We start from the raw sequence: 27,960 nt of genomic DNA, 5'->3' as shown, positions 1-27,960 counted from the left end.
AAGGGGTAGGACTTCGTTGCGTTTCCAGTCATCGGGGAACGTGCCTGTTTCGAGGATGCAGTTGATAGTCCGTCATGGTTCTGGTGCGATGGCGGAGGCGGCCCTGTGGAAAATGTGCAGCGGGCAGGGGAAAGTGGCTGCTTCATAGTGTATTCTCCTCATGGCCTTTGCAGTGACTGAAGGAATATAAAATCGATACTATATAATGTTGCCATAATGTATCCAATATATATTCGCTACCCTGACAGAAACCTCTTGTAAATACCCTCGACCAATGTATAACCAAACACTTAGGCCTGAACCAAACCAATGGCCTCCTGGTTTCGTTTCTTTGGGGCCTCGTTCGTTAGTAAGGAAGACACGTGACATACTGTCGAGCTGAGAGGTTGAAAGGGTGGCCCGGGCTATGAACAGAGCATTAATTCTAACTACGGAATCTCAAGGTCACATCTGTCTTTCTTCCCCTGATGAGCACATTCTTGCAGGCGCCTTGCCTGTACTCCCTTGCACCAGAACCGAAGGGAGGCACCTTTACTGACCTACCCCCGGAAAAGCTTGAGCTAAGTTTCGAAGCAACCTGTTGTGCCTTATATGGGTCTTCCTGTTGGTTTCTCAGTTACTGGTATTTTTCCATGTACGAGGTTTCAATGGGGAATGCCGAAAGTATATATGCACTGTTTCGAATGTGATCCAGCAGTCTCCTCTGCACACCTTTGAGAGCTGTGGCGAGAGGGAGGCTCCCCTATATAGGACGCTTTGAAAAATAAACGATTGAACCTTTTCCATTTGCCGACTGATTTATGTATGGTAATAAGATATATGGACTATTGGTAAGTATAGCTCTATGGTATATTTTTTGTAGTACTTCAGTTGGCGACTCCACCGGGACTCCGCGATAGGGGTGTCCCCTCCTGTAAACAGGAGAAGAGGGATGGGGAGGGGTTCTGGTCGAGGGGGCGGACTGAAAAAGGATCCCAATTGAGAAACCAGTTTGTGGTAGAAAAGGAAAATTCCGCTCTTCGACCCAGTGACCTTCCCAGCTGCTAAATAACACTTCGCAGGAGTCCTTCGAGCTTAACCCGGGAACAGCTGACCGTGTTGATCTATAAAAGAAGTTGGCGGTGGACAACGCTCAATAAGACCTGAGTGCACCAGGTGAGTGAATTATATTGTATGGAATGAGCACTTTTGAGTAGTGGCTCAGAAGAACAGTTAACTGCATATGAAGTAGTGGTTAGTGAACCACAAGGGAATCTGGGGGTCTGACGTGGCAGATGTGTGACTGCACGGGCAGATGCCCCACAGACTTGTTTGGTGATTAATTGGGACAACGTCGGACTCCTTAGTGTTGCACGGTGAGTGCTCACTCGGCCGGATCCTCTTCGGAAAAGCCCCCAGGAGCAACTGGTTAAGCGCAGGGTCTGGGGTGGCGCCCATAACGCCTGGCCCAACCAGCAAAGGACTGGGGGATAGTCTGTAAGAGGGTCCGTGGTTCGCCTGACTGATGATCCCAGGGCAGTCTTTGGACTGTCTCTTTTGTGAATTCTTTTGGTGGTCTGGAATAGAGGGTGATCGATTCCCCGAACAGGAGTCGACGGGCTCTGTTCGTGTACGAGAAATGTCGTATGGAATTGTAAAGTCATGACCGGAGTACTCTTTATCGATCAAAATTTATGCACTTTAAGTATAGCATGTATATTGACTTGTTGTAAGTTGAAATAGTGAAAGAGTGTGTGGTGAATAGACGTGTCTACGAGTGTAACTGCAGTTGGAACGATATGATTTGTTGAAAACATAAAAATGTCTTGTTTTAGTAATGAATATGCTACTTACCAGTATGCATCTGTTCTTGGCATGTAGGGCTGCTAACATTCATATCTTTGCATTAGATCGCCACCTAGTGTTGGGTCCGGATGATCGCACATTGTTGTCCTGGAAGAGTCTTCGAAGTATCCTGAGATGGGTGGCTCCTCCCCTGGACTACAGTGCGCATGGGCATCGGCTCCATCCCCAGATTGTTTTTCGCCATTGTGGCAGAGGATGGAGTGGCAAGTGTAAAGGATGTCCATGCTAATGATTGAATACAATAGTATATCTGCAGCTGCGACAGGCACCGGGGAGGAGGGTGGGCGATATGAATGTTAGCAGCCCTACATGCCAAGAACAGATGCATACTGGTAAGTAGCATATTCAGTTCGAGGCATGTGGGCTGCTAAATTCATATCTTTGCATAGAATACATAGCAGTCCCTCCATCAGCGGCGGTTGCCCGTGCCAGCTGCAGAAACCTGAAAAAGTGTCTTGAGAACAGCCTGCCCTACAGCCGCTTGCTGTTTGGAATGTACATCAACACAGTAGTGTTTTGTAAAGGTATGTGGTGTAACCCACGTGGCTGCTCTGCAAATGTCCTCTAGAGGAATGTTTCCAAGGAAAGCCATGGATGCCCCCAACTTGCGTGTGGAGTGTGCCTTTGGGGGTATTGTTAAAGTGCGCTTGGCTTTATGATAACAGATTTGGATGCACTTAACAATCCATCTGGCTATTCCTGCTTTGGAAATTGGGTTGCCTTTGTGTTGTGGTGAGAAGGCAACAAAGAGTTGTTTTGTCTTCCTAAAGTGTTGTGTCCTGTCTATGTAGTACATCAATGCCCTCCGTACGTCTAACGTATGGAGCATCCTTTCCGCCACTGTTTGTGGATTCTGGAAGAATGCAGGCAAATCGATAGTTTGGTTGAGATGAAAATGTGACACCACCTTTGGAAGGAATTTGGGGTTAGTACGTAGTACCACCCTATTTGGATGAATCTGGATGAAAGGCTCTTGTATCGTGAGTGCTTGCAACTCACTTACGCGTCTTAGTGACGTAATGGCAATTAGGAAAGCAACTTTCCACGTTAGGAATTGCAGTTCGCACGAGTGCATTGGCTCAAACGGTGGTCCCATCAGCCTGGTGAGGACCACATTGAGGTTCCACACGGGAGCTGGCGGTGTTCTTGGGGGAATGACTCGTTTCAGGCCTTCAAGAAACGCTTTAATGGCAGGCACCCTGAAGACAGAGATGCTGCCTATTTTGAAGGTAAGCTGCGATGGCGGATAGATGTATCCGAATAGAAGTGTACGCTAGTTTGCACTTGTAAAGGTGTAACAGATAGCAAATGATGTTAGGGATAGATGCATCTAGCGGGTTTATGTCATTGTTTGCACAGTAAATGACAAAACGCTTCCATTTTGCGGCATAGCATGCTCTGGTTGACGGCTTCCTCGCCTCCTTGATGATGTTCATGCATTCAGGAGGTAGGTTTAGGTATCCAAACTCTAAGACTTCAGGAGCCAGATCGCTAGGTTGAGCTGTTGCGGATCTGGATGCTGAATTTCTCCATGGTTCTGCGTCAGAAGTCTGGGCGTGAGGCGCAGTCTTTGATGCGGGACCACTGAGAGCTCGAGGAACGTGGTGTACCATGCTTGGCGCGCCCACGTCGGAGCAACTAGGATGAGTGTCATGGAGTGTTGCCGTAGTTTCCTCGCCACCAGTGGTATCAGGGGTGTCGGGGGAAAAGCGTAAGCAAATTTGCCTGACCAGTTCATCCATATCGCATTGCCCTGCGATTGGGGGTGTGGGAACCTGGCGGCGAAGCTTTGGCATTTTGCGTTCTCCCTTGTGGCGAACAGGTCTATGTCTGGACGCCCCCACCTTTGGAAGTACGGCTGGAGTACCGATGGATGTATCTCCCACTCGTGCATTTGATGACTGTATCTGCTGAGCAGATCCGCCATCTGATTGTCCTTCCCCGGGAGGTGTTCTGCCATGAGGAAGATGTTCCTCTGAATGGCCCACTTCCACATGCTCTGAGCCAGGTGAGACAGCTGTGGTGAGTGGGTGCCCCCCTGTTTTTGGATGTAGTACATCGCGGTCATGTTGTCCGTCCGGACTAACACCACTTTGTTGCACAGATGTACAATGAAGGACTTGAGTGCCATGAAGATCGCCATCAGTTCTAGATAGTTGATGTGCATCTTCTGTTGCTGCGTCGTCCATAGTCCCTGCACTGTGTAAGTGAGCAGGTGTGCTCCCCATCCCTGGAGAGATGCGTCCGTTGTCAGGATAACCTGTGGCACTGGCTCCTGGAACAGTCGGCCCTTGCAAAGGTTGTGTGGAGTCCACCAATGCAGAGAGTTGTATGCCCGACTGGTAACCAACACTAGGTCTGTTAATTGTCCCTGAGCCTGTGTCCACTGATTTGCTAAGCACTCCTGGAGCGGGCGCATATGCAACCGTGCGTGAGGGACTATGAAGATGCAGGAGGCCATCATGCCTATCAACTGCATGAACACTCTTGCTGGAAGCGAGTGTCCCGGTCTGAACTTCTGGATTAAGGACTGTATGCCGTCTATCCTGACCTGGTTTGGTTGTGCCGAGGCCGTCAGGGTATTTATTGTTGCACCCAGAAACTGCCGGACGTGTGCCGGCTGAAGGTGTGACTTCGGGTAATTCAACGAGAAACCCAGGTCGTGAAGGAGGTGAATGGTAGTCGACATGTCCGCGGCGCACTGCTGTTCCGATCTGGCTTGAACGAGCCAGTCGTCGAGGTAGGGGTAGACATGGATGTTCTGCCTCCTGAGGTGCGCTGCTACAGTCGCCAGACACTTGGTAAAGACCCTTGGGGCAGTTGTGACTCCGAAGGGTAGGACTTTGAACTGATAATGCGTGCCCTGGATAGTGAACCTGAGGTACTTTCTGTGGGACGGATGTAACGGAATGTGGAAATAAGCATCCTTGAGATCCAAGGTTGCTAAGAAGTCTCCTTTGTTTAACATCGGAAGAATCTGTTGCAGTGTAAGCATGTGGAAATGCTCTGACAGTATGTACAGATTGAGGGGACGGAGATCCAGAATTGGCCGTAGAGATCCATCCTTCTTTGGAATGAGGAAGTACAGAGAATAAACCCCTGTGCCTTCCTCCCCCACTGGCACGAGCTCGATTGCCCCTTTTTGCAGCATCACCAACACTTCCTGCTGCAATAAGTGCAAGTGCTCTGCGGACATAGGTCTTTGCCTTGGTGGAATGTTGGGTGGAGTGGATTTTAACTCTAGACAATAACCGTACTGGATAAGCTGTCGCACCCACCTGTCTGTGGTGATGTTGGTCCAGACGGGCAGGAACTGCTGTATTCTCCCCCCGACAGGTGTTAAATGGTCGGGGGGCAGTGACAGAGAGTCACTGGTTGCTCGGGGCAGAGGAGCGTGAATTGTTGCCTCCTTTGCCACGTCCTTTGTTGCTGTTTCCCCTGTAGCCCCTCTTGTTTTGTTTGGGGTACGAGGACTGTGCTCCACCTCTAGGGAACTGTGCCTGTTGACCCATCTGTCCTCTGGTGACTCCACGGGCACCTGAGCGACGAAAATTATTGCCACGAAACTGCTGAGATTGTAGGGCCCCCATCGATTTAGCAGTTTCAGTGTCCTTTTTAATCTTTTCCAGGGTGGTGTCAACATCTGGACCAAACAGTCTATCCGGATTGACTGGTTGATTAAGTATAGTTGTTTGAATGTCAGGTTTGAACCCCGATATGCGGAGCCAAGCCTGTCTTCTGAGCATGACACTGGTGTTAACGGCCCTAGCGGCTGTGTCCGCGACATCAAGTGCGCACTTTATGGCCGCGTTGGAGATCAGTTGTCCCTCTTGTATAATCATTTTGGTGCCCTCTTGAAACTGCGGAGGCAGGTGTTCTACAATCTGCTCTAGTGTGTCGTAATGTGATCGATCATAACGTGCCAGTAGTGCCTGTGTATTTGCAATACGCCAGAAATTGGCAGCCTGTGCAGCCACTCTTTTGCCTCCTGCCTCTAGCACTTTGGACTCCTTATCCGGGGGAGGAGCTTCACCCGTTGTTTGGGAGTTGGCCCTCTTGCGTGCGTTTGCTACCACCAAGGAGTCAAGCGGCAACTGTCCTCGAATGTATGCAGGGTCTGCAGGCGCTGGTCTGTACTTTTTTTCAATACGTGGGTTGACCACCCTCGCCCTGGTAGGCTCTTTAAAGATGTCCGCAGCGTGCTTGAGGACCCCTTTGAGCATAGGCAGTGTCTTTACATTTCTTTCCGAAACTGAAAATGTGTCGAATAGAAAGTCTTCCTCAACTGGGTCAGCATGCATGTCCACATCATGATTAGCAGCTGCCCTCTCAATGAGTGCATGAAAACCTGCAGAATCCTCCGTAGGGGATGCACGTGTACTGAAGGACTGTGGGTCTTGCCCCACATCTTGGTTGCCTTGGTCCCCAATGCCATAATAAGAATCTGGCTGTGCATCAGGTTCATTTACTGGGAACGTGTATTGTTCATCTTCACCATAGTCCCCACTGTCAGAGTGGTCTGGAGACGGTGTTGGGCTCCTTTCCAGAGGAGGTAGAATAGGTTCCAGGAGGCCTGAGGCGTCCTGTGGAAACTTTTTCTTCTTTAGGGGAATGACGTAGGATTCCACCGGCTGCGAAGTGATCTTCCTTTTATAAAGGGTTAACTTCCCCGTGTCCGCGTCTATAAAACACTCCGAATCCTCTTCAGGGTCGAGCACTTGACCCGAAGATGTCCCTGCCGTAGAAGAATCCGACTTCTTTGGCGTCGATTTCGAGGAAAAGGCCTTTGGCACCACTTTTGGCGGTAGAAGGAAGAGGAGCTTACTTGCCGGCTTGACCGGGACGTCTGCCGCCTTCTGCGTCGATGGCGTTGGCGTCGACGAGGAAAAAACCTTGTCCTTAATTCTTTGTAGCGAAGCAGCCACGAGAGATGCGTCGGTGACCGATGTCTTTGGCACCGACGAGGTGGCCTTGCCTTCTGATGCGACGTTCCGTTGGTCTTTTGGAGGGATGGACGGCGCCGACCCCGAGTCCCTGGAGCGATGCGCAGATGTCCCCGTTGGAGCCGGGGCTGTGTCGGTTGCCTTAGCAGGCTTCGCCGGCGCCGGCGCGCTTGTCTTGTGCGTGCCACCCTTTTTAGAGGATCTCTCCTCCGGCGCCGATTTCGACCCTGTGGAATCGCCGTGTTTCTTCGACTTCTGCGGACCGGAGGTCGACGGAGTCGATGAGGCCGCCGGTTTATTTGTTTTTGCCGTTGCGGCCGCCATCTTAGGGACGATTGAGTCCTTAACTTTCGGTTTCGGTTTCGGGTCGGCCATTTTAGGTGCAGTCGAGACCGTTGCTTTCAGTTTCGGTTTCGAAACCCTCGGCGCAGCAAGTATGTCCGTGGCCGGGCCGACAGGCGGGGCCGTGGCTTGCGCTACAGGGTCTTGGGTAAGGCCGACAGGCGATCCCGCGACCCCCTCCTGATGTTCTTCAACTTCGGGGCATAGCTCGTCCCCTGAGCTATCTTCCTCGGCCCCATAAACCATAACGTCGTCCCCTACCTCGTCGACGTATTCAAGGCCCTGACCCACGACTCCGTCGTCGTCATATTCCGGATCGGCCTCGACCTCCGTCTCAGGCGGGGAGATTTGAAGATGACGGCTCTGGTCCTCTTCTTCTTGGTCGCCGAAGATGTTATCTGGATCCGGGGCCGCCTGTTTGGCCACAAGGCGCACTGCGCGCCGAATCGTGAGAGTTTTCTTCGACCTGAACTTCGCACAGGCCCGGCAACTTCCTTCGTCATGGTCTGGCGAAAGGCACTTATTACAGACCGGGTGTACGTCTATATGTGGGTATTTGGACCCACAGAGCGGACAGAGTTTAAACGGACTCCGCTCCATGTTGGGAACTTAGTGTCGAGTCGCGATGAGAAGGCCTCGATGTCCGAAGAGTAGTAAAAAACTCCGGTGATTCCGGCTCCGAGAGACGGAAGAAACTCGAGACCGTACGCAAACAATACCGACGTAAAGAACCCAAAGCCTTTTGGCCGTAAAAAAAATGATGTTTATTCGGTTCCGACGGAGAGACGTCGAGACCGCATCCGAACCCAATGGCGGAAAAAAACAATCTGGGGATGGAGCCGATGCCCATGCGCACTGTAGTCCAGGGGAGGAGCCACCCATCTCAGGATACTTCGAAGACTCTTCCAGGACAACAATGTGCGATCATCCGGACCCAACACTAGGTGGCGATCTAATGCAAAGATATGAATTTAGCAGCCCACATGCCTCGAACATTATGTTTCGGGTGCTGCCGTCGGAAAAGTGGGCGGTTGGAAGAAAGACAGCCCGCTCCTCCGGAAGGCAGTCCTAGTTTTGACATGCATGTTAAACATGGTATTTCTCCCTTTTTGTTTAATACGCTGTGGAACAAATATACTAAAGATAATGCAGAATTACAGTGGCCCTTAACAGGGTCTTTTGATGAAAGAAAAATTACTTGCAGAATAAATTATTTTTAAGAAGGAGCCGTCAGACTATGTTTGACTCTTTGACCTTATGGTTAAAGGAGGCAAAGCGACAGCGAATACAAGAAGAGAAATTGGGAAAAAATAAACCAGTACAGACGGTAACCCAAAAAGCAGTAGCGTATGAGAAGGGAAAGGTAGAAAAAAATATCGAACAATTGGATAGACAGTTTTGATTACAAACAGATAGAAGAACTTTTAGAGGTTCGCCCTCCGCCTCTGTATGCCCTGCAAGTCTTATACCCGGCGGTCCCGGTGGACCGGAACGGGAGGGCGGGAGCAGCGATGCCTGCAGTTGCTACCACGCCGGTAGCTGTACACCCTCCTGCTCCGTTGCCCAATCCTCCTACCCTCCGTCCCACTACCTCAGATTTAATTACCTTGTTACCGGGGACAGTGGCTGCTTCCCCTGTATCCCCAGTATTTTTAACACCCCCGGCTAGAGGAATGACGGTTAGCCCTTGGTTGACCGCTGTCTTCAAATGACACCCCACGGCGCACTATGGGATGGATGGAAGGTCGACGAGTTTTTACTCGATCATCCTTAGGGGATGAAGAAAGACGGGCTGTAGTGGTTCAGGCGTCCCAATGGATGCGGAATCCAATTTATACTCTAGAAGACATCTGGGGTACTATGAAAGATTTTGAACCAGTTACGCAACAACTAGCATTAGAACACATGGCCATAAGACAGATTTCTTTATGGGAACAATGTTTTCAAGAAGGGCTGGCCCCCCAGATATTGTTTGACATCAAAGATCGAGCTTTTAAATTCGAATTACAGGTCGACGAGGTGTTTCAGAATGTCGAAACTTTGATAAATTATCGAGACCGAATGAATAGGAGATGCCCAGATGTAGGGACACAGTACCCCATGAGAGAAGTGCACCCCCTTTTCCACCCTGAGGTTCCCGAAGTATTGGATGGAGGAGGCCAAGTCATTAGAGCGCGTGTAGAGGCACATTTTCAAGACCAATGGGTTTATACACCTTGGAAATGGAGTAAAGTCCTTACTTTAAAAGCTCAGTGTTCTTGACCCTCGGAAAAATCCTACGGCTTATTATAAAGAATTAACTGAAGCCGTGAATTCGGCTGTTATGACTTTAGCTGATATCGAGTTATTTTTTGGTCTTTTGGTCCCAGTAGATGTATGGAGACAAGTGCATGATTCAGATCATGCCGCCGAACTTGGAGGGACCTGGGATCAATATCAGGCATGGGACAAAGATCGGAAACCCGGCAACAAGCCGAAAGATGAGATTTTAGCTATACAGGCTCAAATTATTACATTTATGCAAACCCTTATTCCCCCACGAAAGGTGGTTTGGGATAAGCTAATAGCCTGTATCCAAAAGAAGGATGAAAATGTATCTGACTTCTTTTCCCGATATGAGAAAGTATTTATTGACTTCAGTGGACAGGATTTGTCCACAGAAGGTGGCATTATGCTATTTGTAAATAGGTTTGTCACTAATTTGTTACCAGAAATAAAAACACGTTTACAGGCTGCTGAAAGTACTTGGACCCCTTCGACCCCCTCAGTTATCCTTACCATGGCTCAGTATTATGAGCATCGAGAAAATGAGAGTAAGGAGAAGTCAGATAAAAAGGTTAAGGAGTTGAAAACCAGAGTGATGCTGCAGCAAGTTAGCAGAGGGCAAAACGGCAGAAGGGGAGGAAGGGGCTCTTTTCCACGGGGCGCAGTGATGAGAGGAAGTGGAGGACAGGGACCCCCTGTAAGGTATGATCAGTGCTCGAATTGGCGACAGGAGGGACACTGACGAGCCCAGTGTCCATTATTATACGGACGAGGTGGTTTCAATAGAGGAAGGGGAGGTACCGATCGAAGTAGTATGAAACGTGGGGACCGGTCTGGTGATGAGTCAGGGAAAAACTATTTTTATGATTATCAAGGAAGGCAGTACTATAATGAGGATTATCGAGAAGACAGCTATGGTGGAAACAATTATGCATGAGACAGCCACGGACAGAGCAGGGGCCATATATCAGTACCAGTCGACCAGCAGGGGCCTTACGTCCAGGGGCAATTGATGGGGACATCTGAGAAGTTCTTGGTGTACACTGGAGCTATGAATAGTTCTGTTGCTCATACACTGGTCCCAGGGGCTGCTCTCTCTGGGCAAAATAACGTATCAGTGGGATTTTCAGGAATCCCCGTGGTCAGCCCCATTTCAAAACCACTTCCCTTTACTATTGGACCCGTTACTGTGGATTCACCATTTTTGCTTACTTCTAGTTGCGGCGAAAATTAGCTAGGCTTGGATATATTGAAAAAGTTGCATGCCCGTATTTATTGTTCTCCTGATGGTGTGTATCTTACATTGCAGCCTCCCATTGAACGTATATCTCAATGTTTAGTCAAAAATGCACCTCTTCCTCCTGAGTTTGCAGATATACCGCCCACTCTTTGGGTGAAAGGAGACACGGATGTTGGATTATTGAAAATACACCCTGTATCCATAACCCTAAAACCAAATGCGCATCTACCACGTATTCCCCAATATCGAATTTCGCCTGAAGGTGAACAGGCTTTATTGCATGTCATTCGTGATTTAATTAAGAAAGGAGTTGTAGAAGAAACAGCAGCGAATATTTGTAATAGCCCCATTTTACCGATTTTGAAAAAGGCCCTTTTAGATGGTGACCCTGATTATAAAGATACTAATCGTTTTGTAATTGACCTTAGAGAGGTTAATAAAATAGTGGTTCATCAATATCCTGTGGTCCCAGACATCACTGCCATCCTGACTAGGATTCCTCCTACCGCACAGTATTTTTCAGTTATTGATCTAAAAAATGCTTTCTTTAGTATCCCCATACATCCAGACAGTCATCATATTTTTGGATTCTCATCTGGCCGTAGTTTTAGATTTTGTAGTGCACCTCAAGGCTATACTGAAAGCCCTAGTATTCATAGTCCGGCTTTAAAAGCAGTGTTGGATGAATTGGTTCTCCCTCCAGGTAATGTTCTCGTCTAATATGTGGATGATATTCTGGTGGCATCTGGTACGGCAGATGATTGCAAGGAAGCCACCGTTAAATTGTTGCACCACTTGGCTGCGAATGGTAATAAAGTGTCCTTGTCCAAATTTCAGTATTGTCGACAGGAAGTGACCTATCTTGGTCATTTACTGTCGAAAGCGGAGAGACTATTAACTCCTGAACAAATAACTGTTATTACTAACATGTCAGTGCCTCGTACTCAGCGGGATGTTCGTGCTTTTCTAGGCATAACCTCTTACTGTCGCCAATGAATTCCTAATTTTTCTATTCTGGCTAAACCTTCGTTGCATTTGGTTACCAAAGATGTGCATTAACACTTGCCCTGGACGGATGAATGTCAAGATGCTTTTACTTCTTTAAAAATTGCTCTTTGTTCTGCATCCATCTTGGGTACTCCGGACTACCGGAAACCTTTTGTACTCTATGTGCATGAGGTGGACGGTTGTTCTCTTTCAGTGTTAACCCAGGGTTTTGGCGAAAAACAACGACCCTGTGCTTACTTTTCGGCAGTATTGGATAATGTTGCCAGAGCCCTTCCTAGCTGTCTAAGGGCTACTGCTGCTGTGGCGGTGGCCATTCGACAGTCGGAGGGAATTGTTTTGAATACTGATCTCACAGTGATGGTACCGCACGCTGTGGACATATTATTGAATCGAACAAAAACTCACGAGTGCACGATTAACTGGTTATGAATTAACTTTATTTGCACCCCACATCAAAATTAAACGATGTGCCACTCTGAATCCAGCCACATTACTACCCCTCCCTTCGAGTGATCAAAAGGACAATGTACATAATTGTATATTTTGAACTGAAGAAGAAATGAAGGGACGTGTAGACCTCACCGACTCACCTTTATCTGACCCGCAAGGGGAGTTGTATGTGGATGGCTCTTGTTTCAAGTTACCGAATGGCACGACAACAGCAGCTTATGCTATAACTACCCTTAGAACAGTAGTAGAGACCGCTCGGGTTTCTCAGCAATCAGCGCAAGCAGATGAACTAATATCATTATTAAGAGCATGTGAACGGAGTGAAGGTTTAAGAGTAAACATATTTACCGACAGCCAGTACGCCTTTAGGGTGGCTCATAGTTTTGGGCGGCTGTGGAGGGAGAGAGGATTTCTTACCTTGGTCAAAGAATACAACATGGCCCATTGATTGAAAGATTGTTATATGCCTTAACTTTACCAGAGAAGGTAGCTATAGTCAAGTGTAGTGCCCATAAGAAAATTATTGATACTACAGGAGAAGGAAATGCTTTTGCAGATCAAGTAGCGAAGGAAACAGCACAAACTAAAACGTCCACAATGTTCCCCAGTGTAGCAACCCGATGGGTGGCAGAGACTACAGTGTCTGATAATACTATTGAAAGTGTCAGAGAATTGCAGTAAGAAGCCACACTTGATGAATTATTAAAATGGGAACAGGAAATAGGGCGGTTAGACAAGAATGATTGCTGGATTGATTGGACTGACCGAGATGGCTATAGCCTAATGCACTGGTGGACGCGGTAGTAGTGATGGCCCATGGCACTGCCCACATTGCAGAAAAATGTATTTGTTCATTATTGGACCCAGTATGGAATAACTCTAATATCCCCAAGACTGCTGCCCATCTGGTCAAATACTGCATGGTCTGTTTACAGCATAATCCTGGAGGAAGGGAGACTGTCCTTAGTGGAAATTTTGGCCCCCTTCTTTGCCATTTGAAGTGTTAGATGGATTATATCCAATTCGACAGAGTAAACAATCACACGTATGTGCTGGTGGTGGTTTGTGCGTTTAGTAAATGGGTTGAAGCATACCCCACCAAGGAGAACACTGCCCTAGCTACTGCTAAAGCCCTAATTAAGGTATTTCTGCCCCGAATTATATGGACAGACAATGGGGTACATTTCAATACAGAACTAGTTAGATATGTTTGTACAGGATTGCAAATAAAACAAAAATTTCACGCAGCACGACACCCACAATCTGCAGGATTAGTTGAGAAATAATGGCATATTGAAATTGAAAATGGCAAAGATACAGGAGAGTACGGATTGGAGTTGGCCTGATGCGTTGCCCCTAGCATTAATGTCAATACGAGTAACCGCCTATTCTAGGGGCTGGGCTGTCACCTTATGAGGTTGTTTTTGTGTTTTTGGTCTACCAGCCAATGTGTGGGGTGTTCCAAGACCCAAATCTTTCCGTGATCTTGATTACCCTATGATGACAGATTATCTGTACGCTTTAACTAAAGACCTGCGTTCTATTCATCAACAGGTGTCAGTAGTATTGCAGCCGCTGCCGGAGGGTCCCGGAAATCGCTTGGAACCAGGACAGTGGGTCCGCGTGCAAAATTATAAATGAAATCGAGTCTGGAACCCAGGTGGAGCCATCCCTAGCAGATCCTCCTGGCCACTCGGACAGCAGTGAAAGTGGATGGGAAGAAGAATTGGATCCATGTGTCACATGTGAAGAAGCTACCCTCACCGCTTCCTTCTGATCAGCAGAACCGAGACGGAGTTCTGACACAAGAAGGAGAACAAAGGGTGCGGTTTGTGCCTTTCTCGGAAGCCATTGAAATTGAGCAAGAGGAAGGATTGTTGATACCGCAAGAAGACAAATTGGCCCCAGTTTCTGATACTTGTGATAAGGCTGATCGCTCTGAGGCTTCTGAAAAATGTGTTACGCCAAATGTCCCTGCTGCTGTGCTGTTCCAGGACCAGGAGCAACCTGGCCATCTCCGATACAATTTACGGCCCCGAAAATCACGCAATACCCCAGTTTTGCATTGTAGAAGACAGGGAAAGACTTGAATTGTAGGATTGAAGATAAGCTTTCCTGGGGTATTGAGCGAGACACTGGACTGAACCCGTTGAGAGCTTGGATCTGACATATTGCTCTGTTCAGAAAGAAAGACTGTGCAAACTAAAGGGCCTAAATCGCAATGGTGAGATTAAAGTGAAGATCGTTTTTTGGATGGATAGCAAGAGCCTGCCTGTGAGGCTCTAAACGGACACACGGAGAAGAAACCATCTGGCAGTTGGCTTGCACCTTCTCCCCAAGAGTTTGGACTTTTAGTTAGAATGTATCCCTTTGCCCGATTTTCTTTTGAAGATGAGACCTCTTGCTCCTAGACCTTTTATTGAAAATGTCCCCATGTTTTCCGGTTGGGCTACCAGAGTGAAGATAGCCTCTTTAGTAATTATTGCAGTAATTATAATATTAATGAGCGTGTTTATGTATTTGGAATTCCAATACCCTATGCATAATGTTTTAGGTACCACCACAGCATCACCTGAGCATTTCTTTTATACCTTGCCTCCCCACAAAGAACGACATCGAGAAACCTATGTTAAAAAATACGTTCATAGAAATGTTGCATGAGGCTCATAGCACTATGAATAAGACAGACTGCTGGGTATGTGGCCTTCTGCCATCTGTAATGCATCGGCATGATTTGTTCATTTCTCTGCCATTATCACACTTAGCAAGCTGTGAAGCCTGGTTTCAGTTACTATCTCTTATGTATTTGCATTATGTATCTGATCCCAAAAAGGTATACTGAAAAGGACTATGAAGCTGTTCTAAAATATATAGACCACCACCAGGGATTTGATGCCCAGGGGAATCAGGGGGAGGGATCTTTAGATCCGGATGCTTGTATGAACATGTACACCACTTATGAAAATGCTACTTGGTTAAAGGAAGAAATGTTGGATTTTTAACAATTTAATTCCACGCAATATTTTCAGCATTTCCAGTATCGAAATGTCACTGATAAGGCAATGCCAGTCCCTATTCTGAATAGTACTGCTTCCTTTTGCATACAAGGGAAAGGTCATGTTAATGTAGGGAATTTCAGATGTAACTATACTTACATTTTGCATACTACCAGCACCCCACCTCTAATAACTCTTCTAAATGTGTATTTTGTTTGTGGCGAGAACACCTATACTTGGCTTCCTAGAGGGTGGGCCGGAAAACGTTACCTGTCCTTTTTGTATCCTACAGTATATATAGCTCCTAATTATCACAAGACACACCAGCTGTCTAAACGAAGTTTAGATCCTTATCGAGTAAGCAGGAGTGTTAGTACTGAAGGCACTGATCAGACTGATACTGCTGCTCAGCAGTTTATGGATATAGCAGAGGGTCTCTTTCCAATATGGGGTCCCATTTTCACTAGCAGGGATGTTAGGAGACTCTCCAGAGTGGTGGAAAATGTAGTTCAAACCACTGCTGGGATTTTAACTAACCTCACTGTAGAGCTTCTGGCTACGAGGCTTGTATCGCTTCAAAATCGGATGGTGCTTGAAGTCATCCTAGCTGAAAGAGGAGGAGCATGTCGCGTGATCGGCAGCTCCTGCTGTGTATATATTCCAGATTCTGCTCCCACTATACATTTAGCTATTCAGAACATAGATCGCTTAGCTGCCAAAGTCCATGCGGATACTGTTACTTGGTCCTTAACCGGGTGGTTCTGGGATCTCCTCTCCACCTGGGGTTGGAAAATTTTCATGATTCTAGCTGGTGCACTGGGAGTGGTATTGGTTTGCGACCTGTGCCTTCATTGTTGCCCGGCATGCTGCTCCTATTGTGCTGCCAAACTTACTTCCTCATTGACAGTTTCCCAACGGACTAAAATAGAAAAGCAGTTAGTGAAAAATGAGGTGGCCGACCTCATGCAAATAGATGAGGGTGTGTTCTTAGATTAGGAGACCGGCCTTTTTATATTGGCTACTTTACGCCAAAAGGGTTGTCTCAAGGAATATAAAATCGATACTATATAATGTTGCCATAATGTATCCAATATATATTAACTACCCTGACAGAAACCTCTTGTAAATACCCTCGACCCATGTATAACCAAATACTTAGGCCTGAACCAAACCAATGGCAACCTGGTTTAGTTTCTTTGGGGCCTCTTTCGTTAGTAAGAAGACACGTGACATACTGTCGAGCGGAGAGTCTGAAAGGGTGGCCCGGGCTTTGAACAGATCATTGATTCTAACTTAGGAAACTCAAGGTCACATCTGTCTTTCTTCCCCTGATGAGCACATTCTTGCAGGCGCCATGCCTGTACTCCCTTGCACCAGAACCGAAGGGAGGCACCTTTACTGACCTAACCCCAGAATAGCTTGAGCTAAGTTTCGAAGCAATCTATTGTGCCTTATATGGGTCTTCCTGTTGGTTTCTCAGTTACTGGTACTTTTCCATGTATGGGGTTTCAATGGGGTATGCCGAAAGTATATAGCCACTGCTTTAAAGGTGATCCAGCAGTCTCCTCTGCACACCTTTGAGAGCTGTGGCCCGAGGGAGGCTCCCCTATATAGGGCGCTTTGCAAAATAAACGATTGAACCTTTTCCATTTGCCGACTGATTTATATATGGTAATAAGACATATGGGCTATTGGTAAGTATAGCTCTATGGTATATTTTTTGCAGTACTTCATGACTTCTGTGGCGACAGTGGTCCAGGGGAGGATGGTCGGCTGGGTGGAGTGGCTGGTGGGAGGTGATGGGATGGGTCCTTGGTTCTGTTCGTCAAACTGGTCCTAGAGAGTCCTGATCTTGTGGTGGAAGAAGGAGCAGAGTTTGTTGCAAAGGTCCTGGGAGGGAGGAATGTCAGGTTTCGCTGGGGGGGGGGGGGGGGGGGGGGCCTGGTGAATTCTCATACGATGAAGAGTTTAAATCTCACCCTTCCACCTCTTCTCATGTTTTCATGTTCTTCCTCTCCCATACATCTGGATGATGGAAGTACCTGCTGCAGAGGCTTTCTTTGAAGGTGAAGGCACTGTATGCTAAGGAGGAAGTGTCTGGCAAGGGAGCTTGCAGTTGTGGCTAAAATGTAGAGAAAGGGATGGGCCTGGAAACCTGGCATAAATCTCCTCCAATAGGTGTTGAAGAATTACTACTAGCAGCAGAACTAATAAAGCATGATGATGATGAATTGTGGATGAACAGTATGGTTGCCATTCGTTCAAGTAGAACGGTCAAGGGGAGTGGCACCCGCTTAGCAAACCAGGTACAGCAAGGGATATTGTCCTCTTCATCGGACGCTAACTGGTATTTAACTTTAAGCTGATCAGGGTTGTAAGCGGTTTTATCGTTGTTCATATTTTTTAATCTCTGGTTCTTTTTCAGCATCCAAAGTGTGGTCCAGGAGCTTGGTGTGACCTGTATCCAGTTATTCAAAGGTGACAGATCTGAGAGCTCGAACTAGGGTGGCACAATGGGTTCCTTAGCCAGTGGACCATGCAATTTATCAGTCATCTAAAAGGTAAAGGCCTGGATTGAAGAGGTCTGTACTGTAGAGAGGGATTCATCAACATATTTCGGGAAATAGCGAACTGTGATATTGACAGTAGAGCTCCCAGTGACAAGGGTTCTTAGGCAGTTTGTGAAGTAGACTACTGCAAGCAGCTAAGGCTGGAAGTGCCAGTAACATGAAAGGTGCAGACAGGTAGACTGGCGACAAAAGGAATCAGTCATAGATGACAAGGATGATGATGCACCTTTGACTGATGAACGTTCAAGTTTTTTGGGCAACCACACCTCTGCTGTCAACAGGTATTTAGGCACAGATTCCCAGGCACTGGTTTTCAGTGATTTTTGCAATGGGTGGGCCAATCTTACCCATTATTAAAATCAGTAACAACCTTCGGTCAGTCAACAGGAATGAACATGGCAGCAGAACAAAGTACTAGGATACAAAATCAGAAATGCCTTTGGACCAGACCTGAAGAATCCACTTGCTAGCCAGCATTACCAAGATCCATGGAGAAAAGTGTGCAAAAGGATTGGCATCATAGGGCCTCTTCAACAAGCATGCTTGGGACACTGTTTAAGAGTACAACGAAAATGTAATAAAAGGGTCCTCCCAGTCAATATTGTGTCTTCCTCCTTACCACAGTCGGATTACCTCTTTATCTAGTGCTGCAAAGTGAAGAAAAGTCACTATAGAAAACAATTAAATAAATGTGGCGAACAATCTGGACAGAATCCCAACATCATGCAACTGTAGTTGACAGTCATGGATTTTCAAAGATATCAGTGGGTCAAAATGCCTTGCAGCATTTAGCACAGCCTAACATAATGAATCAAATCTATTTTGAGCCAGGCCAAACATCAAAGTTGAAACATTTAAACTACTTGTTTGATGCTTTCCTCCCCAATTAGTAAATGCCTCACCCCAACACACAGCCAATCCTGAAAGCAGTAGCATAAATAAAGACTATACAACTAACAAATAGATGAAGAAAGAAAAATCTACAAAAACACATAAGACCATGCCATAAATACTCAACCTTACCCGGGGCAGAGAAACTTAGATACTTCTGTTTGGTTGTGTTGGAGTCATAAAACTTTAGCACATCAAGTACTGCCTGTGGGTTCTTTTTCTGCTCCGACTTTGTAATGTTGGAAGTTTGAAGTAATCGTGCCCATTGCTCTGGCATTCCCTGCAAACAGCAAGCAAAAACAAAAAACAACCTGTAAACTATCTTACGTTTACTCAACTTGTCAACCTTTTAGAATTAATACAATTGAACTGTTGCAATTAAAACTTCCTATTAAAACAATCAATGCCACCTCTAGAACATCATGGTGATACAAATGACAACAAGCATTTGCAATGCAATAGGTCTCGCATTATGAAAGTTTGAGCTATTGGTCTTGTAAATTTTTTTTTTTTTATTTATGTGTTGTTTTGAAAATAGCTAAATAGCTTTGTCATTTACAATGCCAATAGTTATAACTTGTGCAAACGTGATACCTATAGCATTTGTAATGCAACATGTTTTGTATTTACGCGACTTAGATGCATTGATATTACAAAAAACAATGGCTTTTTAATTTTTTTTTTTTTTAAATTAATACTTAACCCTTTCCGTGCGGCCGCGATTCGCCTGGTGTGCTGTAAACAACACGAACAGGGGCGGGCCGTGACGGACCCCAGCCCGTCATCAGCACACGAGCACTGTAGTGCATGACGGCTGGGTTCGTCATCAGCATGGAATGGGGTTAAATAAAAGTGATTGTAATTTATAATGGCAATAGCTTTAACTTTTGTAAATAACTATTGTGACGATTATGTTCAGTGTATTTTATTGTGACGAAAATCCAAGAACAGAAGTGAAATATTAACATCTTTGTGACATCCATACTAATATAATAAAGAGAGAGCCCAAACCTTTAAGGCAGGTAATCTCAGGAACCACAGCACCAATCACAACACCCAATACAGTGTTGGACAGGGCAGTTGCAGCAGAAGGACATAGGCTATGCAGACGCCCACCATATACATTTAAAAGGTAAAAGAACCGTGCCAGCAAAGTAGTCCATTGTGAGCGTGTCTGCGTTGTGTTGTGGATGTGTGCTGGGGGCATGACAAACGCTGGGGGCGTGTGGTACATTCCGCCCTGCATGCCATGTCTCATATCTGAGCGAGGATTGTGCCCAATATTTCATTGTTTTTCTCCCAGGTTCTGTACATTCCAGCTCCGGGTGTCCACCCTGCTCCCTAAAAATACCCCAACACCCTTAAACACTAACCAAACCTAGCCCATAACCCTATAAATAGCCCTGTACCCCCCAAACCCATGCCTTGCCCTGTACCCCTCCCCCCAAACCCATGCCTTGCCCTGTACCCCCCCCCCAAACCCATGCCTAGCCCTGTACCCCCCCCCCCCAAACCCATGCCTAGCCCTGTACCCCCCCCCAAACCCATGCCTAGCCCTGTAACCCCCCAAACCCATACCTAGCCCTGTTACCCCCCCCCCAAACCCCATACCTAGCCCTGTACCCCCCCCCAAACCCATACCTAGCCCTGTACCCCCCCCCCCAAACCCATACCTAGCCCTGTACCCCCCCCCCCAAACCCATACCTAGCCCTGTACCCCCCCCCCAAACCCATACCTAGCCCTGAACCCCCAAACCTAGCCCTGAACCCCCAAACCTAGCCCTGAACCCCCAAACCTAGCCCTGAACCCCCAAACCTAGCCCTGAACCCCCAAACCTAGCCCTGAACCCCCAAACCTAGCCCTGAACCCCCAAACCTAGCCCTGAACCCCCAAACCTAGCCCTGAACCCCCCAAACCTAGCCCTGAACCCCCAAACCTAGCCCTGAACCCCCAAACCTAGCCCTGAACCCCCAAACCTAGCCCTGAACCCCAAACCTAGCCCTGAACCCCAAACCTAGCCCTGAACCCCAAACCTACCCCTGAACCCCAAACCTACCCCTGAACCCCAAACATACCCCTGTACCCCAAACATACCCCTGTACCCCAAAAATACCCCTGTACCCCAAAAATACCCCTGTACCCCAAAAATACCCCTGTACCCCAAAAATACCCCTGTACCCCAAACCTAGCCCTGAACCCTAAAAATACCCCTGTACCCCAAAACCCATTCCTATCCCTAAAACTACCCCTGTACCCCATAACCCAAAACTATATCTGAACCCTTAAAATACCCAAACACCCCACAACGTATACCTCAGTACCCCAAAACATACCCCTATACCCATTCTTACCTTATCCAAACATTTAAAAAAAACATGCTTTTACCATTCATGCATTTACAACGAATTTCGTTGTAAATGTATGCGTGGTAAAAGCATATAAATGTAATGCCATGCTTTATAATGGCATTGCGGAGTCATAGTACTTTCATAATGAAAGTATGCGGAGTGATGGTGTGCGGAAAGAAAGTTGCGTAATATTACGTGTTTACCCTCCCCCGGTAAGTACATTGGTGGCACGGCGGCCCACATCTCCAGCAACATACTCATATTTTTTCACCACCGATTTGAAAAATGCACAAGTCTCTCTCAATGATGGCCAGCACCGACATACACTTTTAGACACACCTCCCACCACAAGTTGTAGAATTGCGAACTTTTGAGCTGGGGAGCTACGTTCGAATCTCGGCATCAGCTCAACATCCTGTGATTCCAGGCAAAATCGATTTGTCTCCCCGTGCCTACCACAAATGAAATTGTTCTTCTGTAATGTAAATTGTGCTCATGCCATGTTGTTGAGTTTGCGCTATATAAGATTGCAAAGAAAAATAAAGTAAGGAAACTAGTTCACACACAGTACTGAACGCGCACTCTTAAGTGCATCTGCAGTGCACTGGATCCCTCTGCAACGTCGGAAATATCACTAGATATTTAAACACCAGAGTGGTATGTGTTAGACAATAAGGGGGTGGGGTGGGGGGGGGCTACACTATTCTCCTGGGATAGGTAGAGAATGGACTACTTCCAGAATACACCGAAATCAAGAGTGGCCCCCATATTCCTCGAGCACATGGATATGACCAGGTAGGACAAGTGATGAAGAGGAGAACATCGTCTGCATACAGTAAAATAATTTCTTCAAAGATGGACTCAGACATGGAAGCACCAGATCTCTGGGTGATCTCGGATATTTGGGAGAGTAATATTATGGTAAGAGACTATGAGAGGGGGAGAGCGGGCAGCCCAGTCTCTTGCCTCTCCCCATCAGAATTTCAGAGGACCACACACTATTGACTCTGACGGAGGGCACCATGGCCTGATATAACAATCAGACCCACTTCCTAAACCGGGGGCCAAAACCAAACCTTTCCAAGGTACACCCTTAAAAAGAGTCATTGCACTGCAAAAGATTTTTCAGTCAAGTGCTAACAGGACAAGCTGGTCGAGTAGACGTGGATGTTTTGTCTCCTGAGATGCGCCGCCACTGTCGCCAGGCACTTTGTGAACACCCTGGGTGCCGTGGTGACACCGAAAGGCAAAACTGGTAGTGCTGGTTTTGTATGGTGAACCTGAGGTATTTCCTGTGTGAAGGGTGCAGTGGAATGTGAAAGTATGCATCCTTTAGGTCTAAAGTTGCAAGAAAGTCCCCCTGCCAGAGCAGCGGGAGCACTTGCTGCAGGGTCAGCATATGGAAGTGCTCCGACAGGATGTAGTAGTTGAGGGGCCTGAGGTCTAGGATGTGCCTGAGGGACCCGTCCTTCTTTGGTATTAGGAAGTACAGGGAGTAGACCCATGTGCCTCTTTCTTGCATAGGCACGAGCTCGATTGCCCCTTTTTGCAGCATGACTGTGACCTCCTGCTGCAATAAGTGCAAGTGCTCGTCCGACATAGGACGGTGCCTTGGGGGCATGTTGGGTGGAGTGGATGTTAACTCCAGACAATAACCGTATTGGATACGTTTTCTGACCCACCTGTCCGTGGTGATGGACTTCCAGACGGACAGGAACTGCTGGAGTCTCCCCCCAACCGGTGTTGTGTGGTCGGGGGGCAGTGACAAGGCGTCACTGTTTGCTGGTGGTAGAGGACCTGGAGCTGTTGTTGCCACGTCCTCTGCCTTTGGTGCTGTTGCCGCGATATCCACCTCGACTCTTGTTGGCATAAGTAGTCTGGGTGATGCCTTTGTAGTATTGCGTGGATTGGGAAAGCTGACCCCTTGAGACGCCTCTAGTGTTGGAGCGACGAAAGGACCCACCCCGAAACTGCTGGGACTAAGGCACCCATGGATTTTGCAGTGTCAGTGTCCTTTTTCATTTTTTCTAGGGTGGTGTCAACCTCTGGGCCAAACAGGTGATCTGGGTTAACCGTTTGGTTCAGGATGGTGGTTTGGATGTCCGGCTTAAATCCAGAGATTCTCAGCCAGGCATGTCTCCGAAGCATAACACTGGTGTTTATAGCTAGCGCAGCGGTATCGGCTGCGTCCAGAGCGCACTTAATGGAAGCGTTGGAGATTAACTTCCCCTCTTGGATCAGCATCTCAGCCCCTTCTTTGTACTGATCAGGCAGGTGTTGCAACAGGGTCTCTAGTGTATCGTAGTGCACCCTGTCATAGCGCGCTAGAAGCGCTTGTGTGTTAGAGATGTGCCATATGTTGGCTGCATGTGCTGCTACCCTCTTCCCCGAAGCCTCAAAGACCTTGGATTCTTTGTCTGGGGGAGGAGCATCACCCGTAGTCTGAGAATTGGCCCTCTTCCGGGCATTCGAGACGACAAGGGAGTCCAGAGGCAATTGACCTCTAATGTAGGTAGGATCAGTAGGCGCCGACCTGTATTTCTTGTCAATTCTTGGGTTTATCACCCTTGCCCTGGTAGGTTCTTTGAAGATCTCAGCAGCATGCTTCAAAACACCTTTTAGCATAGGCAGAGTTTTAACAGTCTATTCAGATATTGAAAAAGTGTCAAAGAGGAAATCCACATCTACAGGGTCAGCATGCAGCTGGACATTGTGATTGTTAGCAGCCCGTTCAATGAGGGCATTGAAAGCAGCAGAGTCTTCAGTAGGTGAAGTTTTTGCAGAAAAGAGTTGAGGGTCTTGCCCTGAATGAGGACCCCCAGGGTCACCACCAGCTGCCCAGGGCTCATTGGTATCCTAAGGGTCTGTATAGACTGGATAACTGTATTCATCTTCCTCGTCACCCTCACCAGCGTCCACACCGGGGTAAGTGGGCGACACATCATGAGTCTGTGGTGAAATGGGTTCCACCAAGACCGGAGAGCAAGCAGAGTCCTTCTTGAGAGGGATCCTGTAAGACTCCAGTCGTGGTTCTGGGGTGATTTTCCGCTTCAGAAGGGAAAGCCTACCCGTTTCGGCGTCGATGAAGTGTTCCTGACACTCATCCTCCGAAGGGTGTTGAGGTCGCGGGCCGTGGACCACAGACGACACCTTCGGTGCCGAGGAGACCTTTTTCAGGCTCGCCAGCCACTGCCTTAGGAGCGAAAGCCTTCGGCGCCGTTCTAGGCGGCAAAGTAAAGAGGATCGGCGTGGACGCCTTGACAGGTTTTTCCACAGGCTTTGCGGGAGGTCCTTCGGCTCGATCGCCGCGGCGCCGTCCCTGATGCGCTGCAGGGAGTCCGCCACCTTTTTGGTGAACGCGGCGGATGGGCGCGCCGGTTCAGCGGAGTCCTTTGAGGCCACTTTCGGAGTCGACTCCCAGGGCGCAGCGCCCTTGGCCTTGTCGCGCGGACACGAAGCAGAGAGGACCTTCGGGTCGAGCCGCTTCTTCGGGTCACCAAGAGTTTTCTTCGGGTCGTAAACAGCTTTCTTCGGGTCGACAAGGCCCTTGCCGGCATCGACCGACTTCGGCGCCGACGCGCCAGTATCGACCATTTGTACTTTAGACTTCGGCATGGCAGACTTCGTCTCAACGCCCTTGACTTGGCCTTTCGGCTCGACAGCCATCTTCTGTTTCTTCGGCGCCGAGGCCTCCGAAGCTTTCGATCCGACCAAAGCGAGGCGCACTTTCAGTTTCAATACTTGCACCTGCGCAGTATCTGGCGTCGAGACCGTAGTTTTAACTTTCGGTTTCGTTTTGCCAGGGAGTGGCTCTGTAACAATGTCCGTGGCCGGGCCCGAAGGCGGGCCTGTGGAACCCATATCGAGGTCTCGGGTAAGGCCCGAAGGCGATCCCTCGACCTGGGCCTTATAAGTAGGCACGGCCCCAGAGTCAGTTTGAGGAAGCTCCTCGTCCGAGCTATCCTCCATGGCCCCGAGGGCACCGTCGTCGTCTCCTACCTCCTCGACGACTTCTTCGCTTTCGAACACCTCAGCATCAGCGTTGTAGTCTTCTTCGACGTCCGATGCGGGGTTTGATTCCGAGACGTCCTGGATATAGTCTTCCTCGACATCCCCAGCATCGAAAATGTCCGTAGGCGCCGAAGCAGATTGCTGGGCCTCCAGGCGCGCAGCTCGTCGAAGCTTAAGTGTCTTCTTGGACCTGAAGCGTGAACAGGCCATACACTTGGCCTCGTCGTGGTCCGGCGACAGACACTTGTTGCACACCGGGTGGACGTCGATGTGTGGGTACTTCGAGTTACAGACCGGGCATCTCTTGAATGGACTTGGGTCCATGATGGATGGTCGATAAGTCTGGAGCGTCGACTAGGCCTTCCGCGCAGAGAGCACGCGGAAGTACAGAACCGGCTCGGAGCCGAGGTAGAAGACTAAAGCCGAACGCAAGAACAATACCGACGTATAGACTAAAGACCTTTTGGTCTTAAGAAAGTTTTCCTATCGATTCCGACAAGAGGGAATTAAAGACATCTGAACCCAATGGCGGAAAAAAACAATCTGAGGAAGGAGTAGATGCCCATGCGCACTGTAGTCCAGGGGAGGAGCCACCTATCTCGTGATACTTCGAAGACTCTTCCAGGACAACAATGTGCAATCATCCGGACCCAACACTAGGCGGCGATCTATGCACAGATATGAATTCAGCAGCCCACATGCCTGGAACATACCCACCAGGTGCCGGAACAAAGGAAAATCTTTTCTCTGCATCAAGCAGAAGCTACGCAAACTCTGCCTACAGTACATGTTACTGTATCCTGAGAAGCTCAAGGTGATAATGAATGGGAAGTCCCACTTCTTTGACTCTCCGGAAGAGGTATGGGAATGGCTTGAGATTAGGGGAGAGGCCCTCCCCCAACGCGAACAGAGGGGATCTCGGAATGCCTGGGGACCAGACCTCATGGAAGACGCAGGGGCAGGAGTCAACAGACAGGCGCAGCTCAAGCGGAGGGGCAGCGGATCACAGTGGGAGACAACGGCGCCCTATGCGTGGAGTCATCGGACTCTGACGACACTCCTCCGCCTGTGGCGGAGACCCTCGAGGAGAACTTGATACCAGAGACTCTTCTGTCGACCCCCCACGTGGACCCAGAAACGGTCATGAACCCACTAACGTCCAATACAGCACCTTCCTGAGGAAGATATCCTTTTTTCTTATGTGCGGTTTATCTCTTGTTGGGATGGGGGGCCCAAACTTTAATGGCCTAGTGCTTATTGCCGTACGAGGGCTGGGGAGAGGTAATGGGTGAAATGGAACTGTTGCTATAAGTTTTTGCTGGGGTTTGTCTACCATTTCACCATGTGGGGTTCGCAAGCAGCTCCAACAAGAACTGCAGGAGGAGCAGCGGCACCTCTTGGAAGTACAGACATCTGAAGCCACTGATGCAACGGAGAGGGATAGGGAGCATAGCATCCGGGAACGCATTCATGACATTCGGGACAGGCTAGACAAATACACCCCGACACAGTTCAGACAACATCTTCATAGTGAGGGCGAAAAATTTGGCCATCTTTTGGCCTGGATTCTCCGTCGGGAATGTGCCCCCGCTACGATAGTGGCTCTACGGGAGGACCTCGGGTTGCGCTGGGAATGGAAGGGTTTTGCTACCTTGGTATACAGGTGGCACCGAGAGACACACAGGCGATGGCCCAGAATGTAAACTGCATAATTGCTTCATTACGACAGTCTGTGTCCTTTTGGAATACCCTGCCACTTTCATTGATGGGCAGGTTGGCCATCTCTAAGATGGTGATGATTCCTAGGACACTGCACGTTCTCCAGAACTCAATATGTCCATTGTCGCCACGGGTTTTTAAAACTCTTAAAACCTTACTTCCGTCTCAGCTTTGGGCAGGCCGGCGCAATAGGGTGGCGCTCAACACTATCGTTCGTAGCTATGAAGAGCTTGTTCTGGAAGCTCTGCGCTTCGACTTGTACTATTACGTAGCACAGCTACAACCTGCGACACGTTGGTTTTCAGATGCGGACAATTGGGAGAAACGCCTCCTCTGTCAGGGTAGACACTTGGGCGCTCAGAGAAGCACTGATGCAGGGCAGGGGGTCAGACGTGTCTCTTCCCTATGTCGTACGACACACAACTGGTATATGGCAGCGTTTGTGGAAAAGGTCTTAACAAGGCACCCTTTCATAGGGAGCTCCAGATCGGGATACTAGCCCCCTTCATAGATATGGGAAAACACATGTCATTTCAAATTTGGAGGGAGGGTGGGTGTGAAGTTCTTGCCGATCTTTTCCCCCCAACAAGACCTTCATGACTTACGAGCAGGCAAGACAACTTTGGCCTTGGACAGGTCCAATTCTTACACTTCCGGGGAATTCAGAATGTGGTGACGGTCACCTGGTCGCAGTACCCGACATCCCACCTCTGACGCACACTTTAGATGTCATACTCACCTGAGGAGCCGGATAAAAATTGATTTCACTCTTGTATAAAGTGATGAAACAGGACTCATCCCCCCCGGTACCGCCGTCTGAGGGCCTGGGAGAGGGACCTTCCAACCCAACTAGAAGAGACACAGTGGGCACACATAGGCTCTCTCACGCGCTCAGTCTCATGCAACGCCAGCTTTAAGTGGACGCATTTTAACTTCCTACACCGCACTTATTTGACCCCGGTGTCCCTGTAACGCATCTCTGGTCACAGGGGAGATGGCTGCCCTAGATGTGCCGCTGAGAACGTGGGCTTCCTACATTTGGCATGGGACTGTCCACTGGTCCGGCAGTTCTGGTTGGAGGTGGTGGGTAGAACTGTGGCATTTACTGGCCTGCAGATGACGCCCAAACCCTTGTATTGCTTGTTGGCACTGGTACGGAAACCTAAGAAAAAGAAGCTTCAATATAAACTGCTACAATTAATGCTAGTGTTAGCTAGACGTAGGGTAGCTATAACTTGGATGGGGCGAAGGGCCCCAGAAGTGCCCATCTGGCTTAAAGACGTGCAAGAGTGGTCCCTGGCTGAGGAGGTCCACATGAAACACACCAGAAG

At 48.3% G+C, this 27,960-nt stretch overlaps 1 protein-coding gene across 3 annotated transcripts in view; it reads right to left on the bottom strand.

Annotated features, from left to right (window-relative positions):
• The window catches only part of PAK2 (p21 (RAC1) activated kinase 2), a 1,025,622-nt gene that overhangs the window by 580,523 nt on the left and 417,139 nt on the right, over window positions 1-27,960 (bottom strand). For all 3 annotated transcript variants that reach the window (XM_086943970.1, XM_086943969.1, XM_086943968.1), the window contains exon 4: window positions 18,683-18,830. In XM_086943970.1, coding sequence (XP_086800096.1) covers window positions 18,683-18,830 — 148 coding nt within the window. The remainder of the gene's footprint in view (window positions 1-18,682; window positions 18,831-27,960) is intronic.

Source organism: Lissotriton vulgaris, chromosome 11 (genome assembly GCF_964263255.1).
Source record: "Lissotriton vulgaris chromosome 11, aLisVul1.2, whole genome shotgun sequence".
Taxonomy (NCBI): Eukaryota; Metazoa; Chordata; class Amphibia; order Caudata; family Salamandridae; genus Lissotriton; species Lissotriton vulgaris.
The sequence above is the reverse complement of the archived record's forward strand: the minus strand, read 5'-3'. Positions and strand labels throughout refer to the sequence as shown.